This window comes from Phocoena phocoena, chromosome 2 (genome assembly GCF_963924675.1).
Source record: "Phocoena phocoena chromosome 2, mPhoPho1.1, whole genome shotgun sequence".
Classification (NCBI taxonomy): Eukaryota; Metazoa; Chordata; class Mammalia; order Artiodactyla; family Phocoenidae; genus Phocoena; species Phocoena phocoena.
In genome coordinates, this window is record NC_089220.1 from 74051244 (window position 1) to 74064813 (window position 13570).

At 46.3% G+C, this 13570-nt stretch overlaps 1 protein-coding gene across 1 annotated transcript; it reads left to right on the forward strand.

Moving 5' to 3' along the window:
* The first annotated feature begins 5069 nt into the window (after nt 1-5069).
* HOMEZ (homeobox and leucine zipper encoding) lies at nt 5070-12642 on the forward strand. The gene is made up of 2 exons (XM_065872530.1): nt 5070-5251; nt 10940-12642. The coding sequence occupies exons 1-2, from the start codon at nt 5212-5214 to the stop codon at nt 12538-12540; spliced, it is 1641 nt and encodes a 546-aa protein (XP_065728602.1). The 5' UTR covers nt 5070-5211; the 3' UTR covers nt 12541-12642.
* The last annotated feature ends 928 nt before the right edge of the window (nt 12643-13570 follow it).

Below are 13570 nucleotides of genomic sequence, written 5' to 3' on the forward strand. Positions count from 1 at the left end.
AACTTGCCAATCTAATCCCACATTCCCTTGCTTCTAACTCCTGTGTTTCTCTGGAGCCCCTCTGGATCCTTGCAATGCACAGGTCATAGAATCCAGAGACCTGAAAAGGCTTGTCTTTAGAGATCACTGTGTCCAGACTCCTCTAGAGATGAGGACACAGGCCCAGAGATGAGAAGGGACCCCAGCAGGGTCAGAGAATTTGTTAGTGCAACTCCAGATGGGACTTAAACCCAGGCCTCCTGACCACCTCCCATTCCCAGGCTATGAAACAGGCCTCTCTCCACAGGGTCAGACCCACGATTTTTCATGGCAAGGGACACGTCAGAAATTTTCATTTTCTGCTTCTAGTTTCCATTCCCTTCCCCGTCCAGGCAGAAAGAGAAACAAAAGGGACTGGTATGTCCCCAGCCTTGGCACTTCTTTCAGTGATATCGCTGAAGAACAGTGAAGTTGCTAAAACAAACAACAACAACAAAACAACAACTGAATAATCTACCCATTGAATAGCTAACCTGGAGAGGAAATGAAAGTTTGCTATTTGAATCCCCCTCAAACCACCGTTCTCATCAGACCCTTCCCGAGCCTCCCCACCCTCTTCACAGTGCAGCTCTGTACACTGGGCCCCAGACCCACTCGTATTGTGCCTCACTTCAGCCTCCTCATGCAACTGCTCTCCCTTCTGGATAAAAGACCTCGTATTTGAAATAAAGTTGAAATATGAAAAGAAAGTATAAGCTACTGAGAAGTATTGTTTGTTTGGGGCTGAGGGTGGCAAGAGACCCAGAGGCACCCTGCATTTCTTGGCCATCTCATCTCTTGCAAGTCCTGTTCACTGTCTGCTGGAGTCCTCTGGCTATGCAAAAGTTGGATGGGAAGGAGATGTGGAGGAGTTGGGCGGCCCTGGTATGAGACACCCCTGTAGTATCACGGCACCCTTTTGGGTAGTGGTAGGGAAAGTTACCAGGCCCAGCTCATAGCTCCCTTGCACCCAGCACCAGCTGCTGTTGCAGTTAAAGCGAATAGCTCAGGTGAAGGCCCCATGTTTCCCCTTGGTGGGGTGCTTTTCTTAAGGAGGCCATTTAAATCACATTCTGCTCCTTAGGCACTGGAAGGAAAAGCAAAGCCCCTTTTGTCTATCAAGGGCAATCCTAAAACAAAGGACAAGAAATATGGTGGAGAGGAAGAGCGAGGACCTCTCTGTCTATTTGAAAAAGATCAAGTTCTAACATAGTATTGACTCCCACATCACCTGAATGATGAAGGAGTCCAATTATCCACCAAGTAATGAGACTGTTCCTTATAGGGAAGCCCTAGCCCGAGAATAATCAGATGCCTCATCATTACATCATAATGGCCAAGTTGTGATGTCACTGCAGAGCACCCACTCTTTAGTACACGCGTTGTAATTGAAACCGGATATGCTGAAGGGTAGAGTCAGCATGAGGAGCAGATCCCCAAGAAGAGGTAAGTGGGGGCTTTCCATGGGTTCCCTCCATGGCTTATCACCTAGGGTCTCTCTGTGGCCCTAATGTCTTTCCAGACTTCTCATATCTTAGTTTGGTGGTAGGTTTGTCTGAAATCTCTCTTCTGCAAACTCCATTGCAGCTTTTGCTATCCCAAATCCTCAATACTTGCAGTTGTGACGACTGGTCAGCCCTCACGTCTGTTTTTTAGGACAGAGCGCAGAACACTGGAGCAGGGTTTCCCTAACTGGGGCAGAAACTCACCATATCTGTTTCGTTAGTCCCAGGGATAGATCCAAGTTTTCGGTTGTCTGAAGCATACAACTTTTGGGGCCTTTTTCAAGTAAAATAAATATTTCAGAATGAGAAAAGATATTTTAAAAATTATAACTTTAAAAAAGCCGACAAATATCACAATATCACAAAATCAAGAAAAATAACATTTTTAAAATTACCTATGTGGCAAACCTAAATATTTTTCATGCTCTTTGATAGTCTTTTTATATGATGATTATAGATAATTTTTCTGTAAAGAGATAATTCCATCTCCATGATCACTTTAAAAAAATTCTTGATAATTAAAAAAAATTTCACCTTCACACCTTGTAAGTAATAGTGTCACATAATTTGGGGGGACTTTTGTCAAACTTGGAAAAACACTACCAAATGTCTTTAGTATATGTGGTGTAAGATTTTGGAGCATTTTCAAATTTGCAATAATGAATAACATAAACTCTGAATTTTTGACATTGGGAGTATTCCTGGAAGCTGTATGTATTAAGTTTGTTAGAGCTGCCATAACAAAATACTTAGACTGGGTGGCTTAAACAGTGGAAATTCTCTCACGGTTTTGAGGCTAGAAACCTGAGATCCAGGTGTTGGCAGGGTTGATTTCACTCTGAGGTTCCTCTCTCTTGGCTTGTGGATAGCCATCTTCTCCCTATATCTTCACATGGTCCTACCTGCATGTCTGCATCCAAATTTCCTCTTATTATAAGGATAGCAGTTATACTGAATTAGGACTCACCCTAAAGACCTCATTATAATTTAATTACCTCTGCATAGACCTTATCTCTAAATATGATTACATTCTGAGGTACTGGGAGTTAGGACTTTAACATATGAATTTTAGCAGGACACAGTTCAGCCCATAACACTGTAATTACTATTTATTCACAGAAGTAACTGCAAATCACAGATGTGTAACTCCTACACCCAAACTAAATGTATTCCCAGCTCAACTTCGTTAGTCAATCCCCAAATGCCCGTGGCCTCTTCGTTGCCACTGGACAAAAGGAGAAGTGTGATGGAGGAGGAGTCAGAAAGGAAAGAGACACCAGTCTTGACCAACTGCAGTTTCAATTTTTTTTCAAATTCTACAAAAACCTATGATCATATTAACACATTGCTGGGACTCCTCCCATGCTTTGGAAGAGTTCTGTGCAAGAGAGGGCCCTTCCTCCAACTTCCTTAGCTATTAGGTCATTGTGTGTCTGGTCAGTCCTGCTATATTTCTGAGCCATGCAAAGGGAGAGGGAGTTTTCACCAAAGATTAAGGATGATGTGGTAAATCCACATTCTTCAGCACTAGTCCCTGGAAGAGCTGGGATGATTACTGTCTTGCTGAAGGTGGGACCCTCCCTTCTCTGATAATGTCAAGTCTGGACCTCTTCCTCTCTTCCACTCCCCCACCCCAGTCCACTCTATCTTCTAAAGTGTTAGGGTAATAGCTGATTCATTTTGCTGTACAGCAGGAACTAACACAGCATTGTAAAGCAACTATACTCCAATAAAAATTAATAAAACACAAAAAATAAAGTGTTAGGGTGAAACCCACATAAAGGAGGGAGGCTTCAGTCTGTTCTCCAGAACTGGGGCAGAGGAGTTTCTTCTTTCCTTGGATTCTTCCTCCCTTAAATCTGTCTTTGATTTTTCTCCCTACACCTGAATTGGGAGTGAGTATCCTTCTAAGACAAGAAATGTGACTGAGTTGTCTACCTTTCATAATTCCCAGCCCATGATCTGTGATGCCCAGAGTGACTGGCTGAACTCTCCAGGGGCAGCCACTAAATTTTCACAGTTCCTGCCTGGCTTTCCAGCCAAATAAGCGTTGAGTTCTTCCGGGTCAATCCAGTTTCATTGTTTGGATTATAAAACAATAAGCTCTCCATCGACAACTGAGGGCTGCCTGCTGCCTACAATGTTTCACTTTTCCCTTCCTTCGTTACATACAAACCATTGGCGTATTGTAATAAGTCATGATTTAGGAGAAGTTCTGTATGTACCACCAGCCCTGGCTTAAACCCTCAGGGATCAAAAGTTTCTAATTCTAAAGCTGAGAATATTCTTTCTGTTGCTTACTCCTATCATGTTTTTGCAGGATACTAGTTTGAAGGGCATGGCTCTTAGGAGTTGAGATTGTTACTAAATGTATTGAGGGAGAGAGGGGAGGAAGGGGCAAATGCAGGGCCAGCAACAGAAAATGGGGCTTCAAGCTGAATTAGAGATATATTTCTCATGCTTGGCAACCTTGAAAGAGCTCTTGACCTTAGACTGGAGCAATGAAGAATCAGAAGTAGCGATTATGGTGGTTGACTTTTAGGGGGTACAGGGGGAGTGGCGAGATCTGTGGAATACAGGGCAAAGTCTGAAATTGTTTTATAAGTTATTGTCGGTATATAAGCTATTGTGACCTAAATAACACAAGAGGAGACTAGCATGAGAACAGAAGACTCACTTCAGAAAGTATCGTTCCCAAGTTTTAGTCAGAAGACTGAGAATCCTAACTATACAAACTTTTGGCCCAGAATTTCGGTGTGGAATACTGTTTCGGTGGAAAGACCATTTTATCGCACCCCCTTTCTTTACAACAAAAACCAAGGTCCCCAAATATGAGGCACATTTCCAGGTCCTCTTTACTAGGGCGGAGGGGGTGGGTAAGTCCGAACGAGGTGACCTCCTCTAGCACTTCGTCTTTGAGAACACCTGTCTGGTGACAGCTGGACCCGGGAAGTGGCTGAAGGTGCCGGGCTGCTAGGATCCTCGTCTTTAAGGGTGTCCAAGACATTTGATCCATCTCGAGAACAAGTTCCCGGTTGCTCTAGGCGCTTCGTTTACAGTGACGCTGACAGCGGCTGGGCCCTCGTCTGGGAACGCGCGTCTCCTGTGTGAGACTGGCAAAGGGATACTGAAAAAGTCTTCCTTCCGAAGGAAACAAATGGGGAGTAGTTGTAGGCGGTCTGGACAGTTCAGCAAACTGCTGTGAATTTCTTGGGGAATTCCAGGAGGAACATTGCCCAGTGGACCCCGAAGATCCGGCGCCCACAAGGCGAGGGTTGGGAGGGGGTACCATTCACTGCATCCTAGCCCGGGGGGACATCTTCTCTGCCCCACGCAGCCAATAGCCACCCCGGCTGAGGCCCACGGAGCCAATAGCCGACTTCAACCGAGGCCCACGCAGCCAATGGCCGGGCCAGCCTGTTCCGCCGGGGCCCGCCCACCTGCGTTCACCAATCAGGACTCGGAGCACCTTGGCACCGCCCCTGGAGCCCGCCCCACCCATCCGCCCCGCCTCCAACTCGCTGAAGCAGGGCTGGGCTAGACGGGCGCGCTTTCGGGGGCGGGGGGGGGGGGGGCAGTCCCGGTCCCAGCCCTCCGCGCGGGTGGGCTCGGAGCAGGCCGCACCGGGCAGCAACCCCACTCTCACCCCGGAGGCCCCCTGCCCTTTCTCCCCCTTTCCCCCCGGCCCATGGTGCGAGGCTGGGAGCCGCCGCCCGGGCCGGACTGCGGTGAGTGATCCCCAGCCCCTTCGACTTCCCCTCCCAGACCCTGTACGATCTCCGACCCCCGGAGCCCCATCCCCGCGCTGGGGGGAGGAGAATTCTAGGTTCGAAGTCGCCTGGTTCTCTCTCCTTTCTCCTCTGGACTTTTCGGTTCCCTGTTGTAACTGGGGGAGGGTGAGTGGGTGTGTAGGGAGGAGGGGAAGGCTGGGTAGGGACGCCCTTGGCGAGGGGAGGGTTTGAGATTCTCCTGCTTCCTGGGGCTCATCGCCCCAAGTGCAGGAACTTTTTGTTCTCTGACCCAGTTTGGAGCCTTCTAGACTGCCTGTGAAATGGAGGATAGGAGAAACGTTTCCTTCCCAGGCCTCCCCTCCTCCCCTCCATGACTACCTCCTAGCGACCTCAACACATGTACAGAAACCTGGCCTTATTCCTGGGGAGCAGTTGCCTTTGGGAATGAAAGGTTTAAGAGAAATTGCCCCCTCTGACCCCTACCCAGACATACTCAGAAAACCAACTAGGAAAGTGAGAACCTGAGTCCTCAGAGGTTCCTGGTGTTGCGTCCTAATCTGAGACTTCTAAACTGAAAGAAGACTCAAGCTGAGACCTATTTGGTAATGAGGGCCCAGATGTGATATTTTATCATATGAACCCCCTTCTCACCATACATTTGAAGCGCTTTTTATGATTAGGATAAGTAGGTGGCAGTAATTGAAAAAAAAAAAAACGAAAAAACAAAAAAGCCAGTTAAAGTTGGGAATTTTTTAAATGATGCATACATATCTTAAGAACTGTCATTAAAAGTACGTTCATTTCACCAATCTCTTCGGTTAGTGTCCAGGCGTTTTCTTTATGTAAGTATGCTGATTGGCAGTCCCAATTGTCTTTCTAGGATAAACTACATAAGTGAATCTCAAATCTGGCTGCACCCTGAGAACTTTTTAAAAACTACTTATGCCTGAGCCCCAGTCTCAGGCTAATTAAGTCAGAATGAGGAGGTTGATGCCCTGGTTTAAGTTTCCCAGGTAATTCTAATGTGCAGCCTGAGCCTGGAGCCACTGCCTCTCATCATCTGTGATTTCCACGTTTGGTTTCTTTAAAGTGGAGTGAGCATTTAAACACTTTTGAAGCAATCTGAGTGCAGAATACTTCTGAGTTTTTAAAATCCCCAGCCCCTCCAGTCTTTTACAGTTTTCTTGCCTACTCCCAACTCAAAAAAATTTTTTAATATACACTCCTTTGTATTATATCTTTCCAAAGCATTTGACTTTGTTTTCATAGAAACAGTTTTTTTCTTTTGGCCGCTCTGTGCGGCTTGTGAGATCTTACTTCCCCAACTAGGGATTGAACCCGGGCCCTCAGCAGTGAAAGCACGGAGTCCTAACTACTGGACTGCCAGGGAATTCCCAGAAACAATTCTTAATGCACTCATTTTCCATAGATTTATGTGATGTTTAATTATTATATACAGAAAAACAATGAGCCTAAGCAGGTTTGGAATTACACACAACTGGCCTAAGCACATAGGGCAGCTGAAGGAAGCAGCTGACTTTGCCATACTAGAGTAGCCTACCAGTCTCCAGTTTCCAGTGCACTATGGGTATTGATAATGTAATCCAGTAGGGGTCAGTTAAGCCAGGCTTTTGGCCCAGTTGAACACCCCTCACTTCCACTCTCTTCAACTAATATCACCAATGCCTAGTCGCTTCTAGACTAATTCAGATTCTCTTGAGTCTTCCAACCATTCTTTCCATTCATTCATAAACTGTTTCTCTTTAAGCATTACCACCATTGCTTTTATTAAGTTGGGAGGATAAGGCAAAGTTTATTAACCAGGACTTCTGGGCAATCAGCAAACCCCCGGAGATTATACTTTATGTAATGTGTAAGTGTGAATGTTTATGGGGCGGTGGGGGCAGTAAGTCATAACTTTCTGAGAGTTTATAACTTCTGATTTTCAAAGAGGTTCATGATCCAAAAAGTTGAGAAGCACATGAATTGAATATCACTAAAAGTCCTTTAAGGCCCTTGAAAACTATCACCAAAACACATTTCATTCAGAAACATACCTCAGTTCTCTGAATAAAGATTTAGGGAATTTAGCAGGCTCATATCTGGTCTCGCACTTGAACTGTTTCCTGCTTTTAACCATAAGCCTAGGCTCGAGGGTTTTTTGGCACCGTGCAGCATGCGGGATTAGTTCCCCCACCAGGGATCAAACCCGTGCCCCTTGCAGTCCTGCAGTGGAAGTGCGGAATCCTAACCACTGGATCACCAGGGAATTCCCAGCCTAGGTTCAAGTTCTGAAGACCTCTTTTTCCTAGGATTGTGTGAACACCTACACTGGAAGTTTAAGGCAGCCCATTCTTTTCTGCCTTTTGTCCAGGGGTATGGAAAGCCCAAAGGGAAATAAGGGTGTTACCCTGACTGTATTTTTTATTAGTGATTTTAAGTAGCAGTGGGGCATATCTGGCATGGATACAAGTTTAGTAATAAATCAGAATTGATAATACCACTACCACCACCTCTGCCCAGAGGAGTCCTTATTTCTCCAGCTTTCCTTCCCTTTTTCTCCCATCTCCAAATGAGGTACAAGGACATAAGACACTATAGTGTCTTCACTGTGGTTTTGATTACTGTAGGGTCTACCCTCTTTGTTATAGTTCTCATGAGCCACTCCCTGGATAGTTTTCTCCTATATCAAAGCCAGATTCATCCAGGGAGGTACCAGCTCTACATCTGTGCCCTGATCTAAGCCACCATTCTGTATCAGGAAGTCTTCCACAACTTGTGTTTTGTGTCACTGGGAAACTGTAGATACATACAGTACACCAGATATGACCTTTCCATTACTGTATGTTATACTGAAATATCAAGCTGATATGGGAATCTGACGATAGCAAACCACATGAATGAAAGTAAAATGCTTCCTGGTGGGCTTATAGCTGTGCCTGCCTTATTTCCTGTCTGGCAGTCTTCATCCTCACACTGGACTGCTTTATTCCTTATGCTACCTTTTCCTCGTATCTGAACTGTTACTGTGTCCTTAAAAAACAGGACACAGATAAGGTTAAGTGGATGTCAAGTGCTGGAACATCAAGTATTCTCCAGCTTAGATTTGGTGGTGTTCCTAGTGGGCCACAATTTCCAAATGGTAGTTTAGTGCCTAGCTGTGCAAGCACTTCATCACAGCCCCTCAGCTGTGTCTGGGATGGACCTGAAGGGTAAAGGTAGAGCTACCACACTGGCAATTCACCTAGTAATCAAAAAGAACTTATATCCAAATTATGGATTCAATTCTAAAGCAGTGATTTTGCTACTTTTTAAAAGTTGCAAAATCCTTTCTGGAATTATATCCAACTCCCCAAATATAAAAAGTACAAAATCAAGACACCCTGGTTTCCTCCACTGCTCATTAGGATTAAGACTGCAATAACAGACTGAAACAGTCATTTTAAAGGATTCAGTCTTTGCCTCACTTCCCCTGTTGTCTAAGAGGAGCATTACCTTATATCAGAATCAGCCCGTGAGGCTGAAGCAATGATAAAAGCTCTAATTTATTGAGCCTTTACTTTGGTCTAGGCATGACGTCAGTTGCATTTTTTTTTTTTTTTTTTTTTTGCGGTACGCGGGCCTCTCACTGTTGTGGCCTCTCCCGTTGCGGAGGCCCAGCGGCCATGGCTCACGGGCCCAGCCGGTCCACGGCACGTGGGATCCTCCCGGACCGGGGCACAAACCCGCGTCCCCTGCATCGGCAGGCGGACTCTCAACCACTGCGCCACCAGGGAAGCCCATCAGTTGCATTTTTTGATTTAGTCATAAACTTGCAAGGTAGACGCTGTTATGACCTCCTTTTATTCTGATGGGAAAATAAAGCTTAGCGAGCACTCTAGGGAGTGGAGAAGCTGCGATTCACCTCAAGTCTGCCTCACCCCAGACCTCCACCTCTAACAGCTCTAGGCCCCGCCTACACATGACATCTAGCACACAGTAGGTGCTCTGTAAAAATATATGTAACTTGACATACATTCAACATTGTCTCCATTTTCTACACATGAGGAAACTGAGGCTCCTATAAGTTCAGTAGATTTTGCCCAAGATCACATGGCTGGTGGCAGAATTGGGATTCAAACTGCAGGCTGGCCTTAATCATATTTTAACCCACTATGCCATGCTGCCTTCATTTACCCTCTTAAGGTTCTCTTCAAGCTGTACTGCCTCTAGGGTCTGCATGGCCTTCAGTTTGTTAAGATTTGCTTGTTAAAAGGGAACGGTGACACCCATTAGAATGCTTCCGAAGTTTTCTGCTCATCGTATAAAATCCCCGATATTACACTGCACTATGTGTAACTTTCTGGACTTGAGATTTTTTCTCAATTCATCATGTAGCATTTATATCGAAATCCTGTCCTATCCATAACATATCAGAAGTAATATTTATAAACTCAGATGGGATTCCTCTAAGAGTAAAGGATGACAGATGTTTTAAAGTCTCTAATGCCCACACAGGGAGCCGAGTTAAAATTTGGTCAACGGGGAACTCCCTGGCGGTCCAGTGGTTAGGACTCTGTGCTTCCACTGCAGGAGGCATGGGTTCCTCCCTGGTTGGGGAACTAAGATCCCAAAAGCCCCAGGCATGGCCAAAAAAAAAAAAGATTGGTCAACAGAATTATTCTGGGAAATAGCTTGAGCAGGTTTCCAAGAATGAAGCGTAGTCAGAGGCTTTCCCTGCCGTCCCCACAGCCACGATGACCCTGGGAGCCCTGGTGCTGCTGGGTAGCTTGCAGGACCCGGTTACAGTTTATAATGAGCGAGCCCACCTGGTTCTGAGAAGAAAGCTGGACTGAAAAGATAAGAGCTGAGGGCCTCCCGTCTTGTGCGGAGGGGCTGCTAAGGTCTGAGGGAGCTCTCTAGGCTCCCTGGAGAGAGACTCAGCAGTTGGAAGAGACAAAGGCTGGGGGGAGGGGAATAACCTTTGTTCTGAGGATGACAGGGGTAGGAAACGTTCCCCTCCCTCTACCCTAACCAGACCAAAACCGAGGGGGAGCGAGCCCCATTTATCCCAGATAGCTGACCTATCTTATCCTACTGAGAGTTAGAAAAAAAAACCCATCAATCCCCTCCCCCTAACACTCGCCCACCAAGAAGGGAAAGAAAAGGGGGCTGGGCAGAGGGACTGTGCTATTCTACCTTCACACATTGTATTCTTAACCTTTCCATATTCTAGAGATAATCTAGAGATAACTCTAGAGATAATCTGTTAGGAGCTAAAGTGTTCTGGGATTACACCTCTTCTTGTTTTCTTGGTGAGTCTTAGTTTTGTCATTCTTGTTCCATTAACTTAGAGGGTGAAGTGAATTTGAATGGGAAAGATAAAGGCTATAAGGATGTTTTCCTTTTTAACCTCGGAAGTCAGATTTCATTTTTTGGTGACAACACTCACTAGTCTTGTGACTTGGGATAATTTAACCTCTATGGACTTTGGTTTTTTCATACTTACAAGGGAATTATAGCAGGCTCTGATGATTCACAAGGTTATGAAAATTAAATAAGAAATTGTTATGCACTTTAAAAGCAATCCAGCACAGTACACGTATAAGTTGATTGTTTTGGAGTCCAACGTTTTGTTTGGTAGAAATTGAACAATGGGTTGAAAGAGGAGCCCCAGTGATCGAGCTGTTTCTCTTCTTATTACAGCTATCTCTGAAGGGCACAAAGCAGAAAGCACCATGCCTCCTAATAAAGAGGCCAGCGGTCTTAATAGCTCCCCTGCGGGGCTCATCTGTCTCCCTCCAATCTCTGAGGAGCTACAACTTGTGTGGACCCAAGCAGCCCAGACTAGTGAGCTGGATGGCAATGAACACTTGCTACAAACCTTCAGCTACTTTCCGTATCCCAGTTTAGCAGACATTGCCCTTCTCTGCCTACGCTATGGGCTGCAGATGGAGAAAGTCAAGACTTGGTTCATGGCCCAGCGCCTCCGCTGTGGCATTAGCTGGTCATCCGAAGAAATTGAAGAGACTCGAGCCCGAGTAGTCTACCATCGGGACCAACTCCATTTCAAATCCCTTCTCTCTTTTACTCATCATGCAGGGCGGCCTCCAGAGGAGGTGCCTCCTTCTCCAGTGCCACCTCCAGAACAAGTTGGTCTTGGAATAGTTCCCCTGACTTTTAGCGAGCCCACCCAGATGAAAGGATTGAAGGTAGAGCCCTCAGAGCCCTCAGAGCCACTGAGTCACCAGAAAGCAAAGGAGCCCGTGATGGCACCTGGCAGTGGGGCATTCCCCCACCAATCACAATTTTGGCAGGATCTTCAAAGCAGTGGCCTCTCTAAGGAGCAGGCAGGCAAGGGTCCCGACCAGTCACACGGCCTAGGTACTGCTTCCTGGAACCACTCCACAGCTGTCCACCAGCCCCGTGCTCGGGATAAGCCCCCACCCGTCTCATTACTTGCCAGTAGTTGTAAGAAGGAGTCAGCATCTAATGTGACTCCTCCTTCCTCTACCTCTTCTTCCTCTTTCCAGGTACTGGCTAATGGAGCTACTGCCACCTCTAAACCCCTCCAGCCACTGGGCTGTATCCCACAGCCGCTGTCACCCAATGAACAGGCACTACGCCCACAGTTGGAGCCAGCCTGGCCCCAGGGGCTAAGGCATAACTCAGCACCTGGTAGGGTTGGCCCTGCAGAGTACCTTTCCCCAGATATGCAACGCCAGCGAAAGACCAAGCGCAAAACCAAAGAGCAGCTGGCTATCCTCAAATCGTTTTTTTTACAGTGCCAGTGGGCACGGCGTGAGGATTACCATAAATTAGAGCAGATCACTGGCTTACCTCGGCCTGAGATTATTCAGTGGTTTGGTGACACACGCTATGCCTTGAAGCATGGGCAACTAAAATGGTTTCGGGACAACGCAGTACCTGGTGCCCCCAGTTTCCAGGATCCAGCAATTCCCACACCACCACCTTCAACCCGCTCCTTGAATGAATGGGCTGAGACACCACCTCTGCCGATCCCCCCACCCCCACCAGATATACGACCCTTGGAAAGGTACTGGGCAACCCACCAACAGCTACGGGAAAGTGATATCCCTCAACTGAGTCAGGCATCAAGGCTTAGCACCCAGCAGGTACTGGATTGGTTTGACTCTCGATTACCTGAGCCAGCTGAAGTGGTGGTTTGTCTAGATGAAGAGCAGGAAGAGGAGGAGGAAGAACTGCCAGAAGATGATGAGGATGAAGAGGAGGAGGAGGAAGACGACGACGACGACGATGATGATGATGTGATCATCCAGGACTGAGGGGGCACTGGGGGAGGGGAGGTCTGTTACTAAAAGACGAACCAACTTAGTAACTGTTTAAACAAAGAAACCACATTTTTTAACTTACCTTGTGGCAAAGAACTGAAAAGCTTTGTGTTTTTGAGGGTGGGGGACAGCGGGATGTAGTAAGGGTGGACCAGGGAGGATGATCATGGAGGACAAAGCAAGGTGGGGATTGGATGGGCAGAAATCCAGGCCTCCAGCCTCAATGAGAAGAGTGCTATGGGTCTGGTCCAAACTATGGGGCCAGGAAAAGGCTCTTGCTCTCCTCGTATCGGCTGTTCTTTCCCCTTAGTGTACTACGGCCTACATCTATGGAGGACTAGAAAGGAGGTGTAAAGATTCCAGTACATCCCCCAGTCCCACCCCACCATTTTCCTTGGAATATAAGGCTGCCTTGCACCCCTTCTTTTCTCTCTGAGCACAAGTCCACACACAATGCAGCCAAGAATATCAGTATGTCCCAGTCAATCACAAATATTTCCTCTTCCTTATACCAGCTTGACTTTATATGTTTTCCAGCTGCTTTATTGAGTCACACAGGGAGCAGAATGTTTTCGTTTCTAATACTGGACCACTATGCCTTGTACCTTTTTATCTTTCCCAAACCCCCATTCTGTTCACTATTTGTCTCAGGGTAAATCTTCCCCCTGGAGCTTGTGAAAAAGTTTAATAATTGGGTGGAGAATAATTTAGACTGGATATTTATTGGAGGTGGGAATTAGGGGAGATGTCCTTTAAAAAAAAAGTAGAATTAGAATTACAGAGGGGTAGAGAGGAGAGGGAATGGTTTCTACTGTTCGGAAGGACAGTGCAGGTAGGTTCCAGGTTTGGTTTTACAAACCTGACAGTCCCTCCTGCCTAGCTTGACAGAGACTGATTTTTTTTTTCAGAGACTGATTTTTTTATCTTTTTGGTGTTGGTTTAATGTGTCCAGAAAAGAGACTTTTCCCTCACTTTATACGATCTGTCTTGGAGACAGAGGGACCATGGTCCTTAACTGAATTAA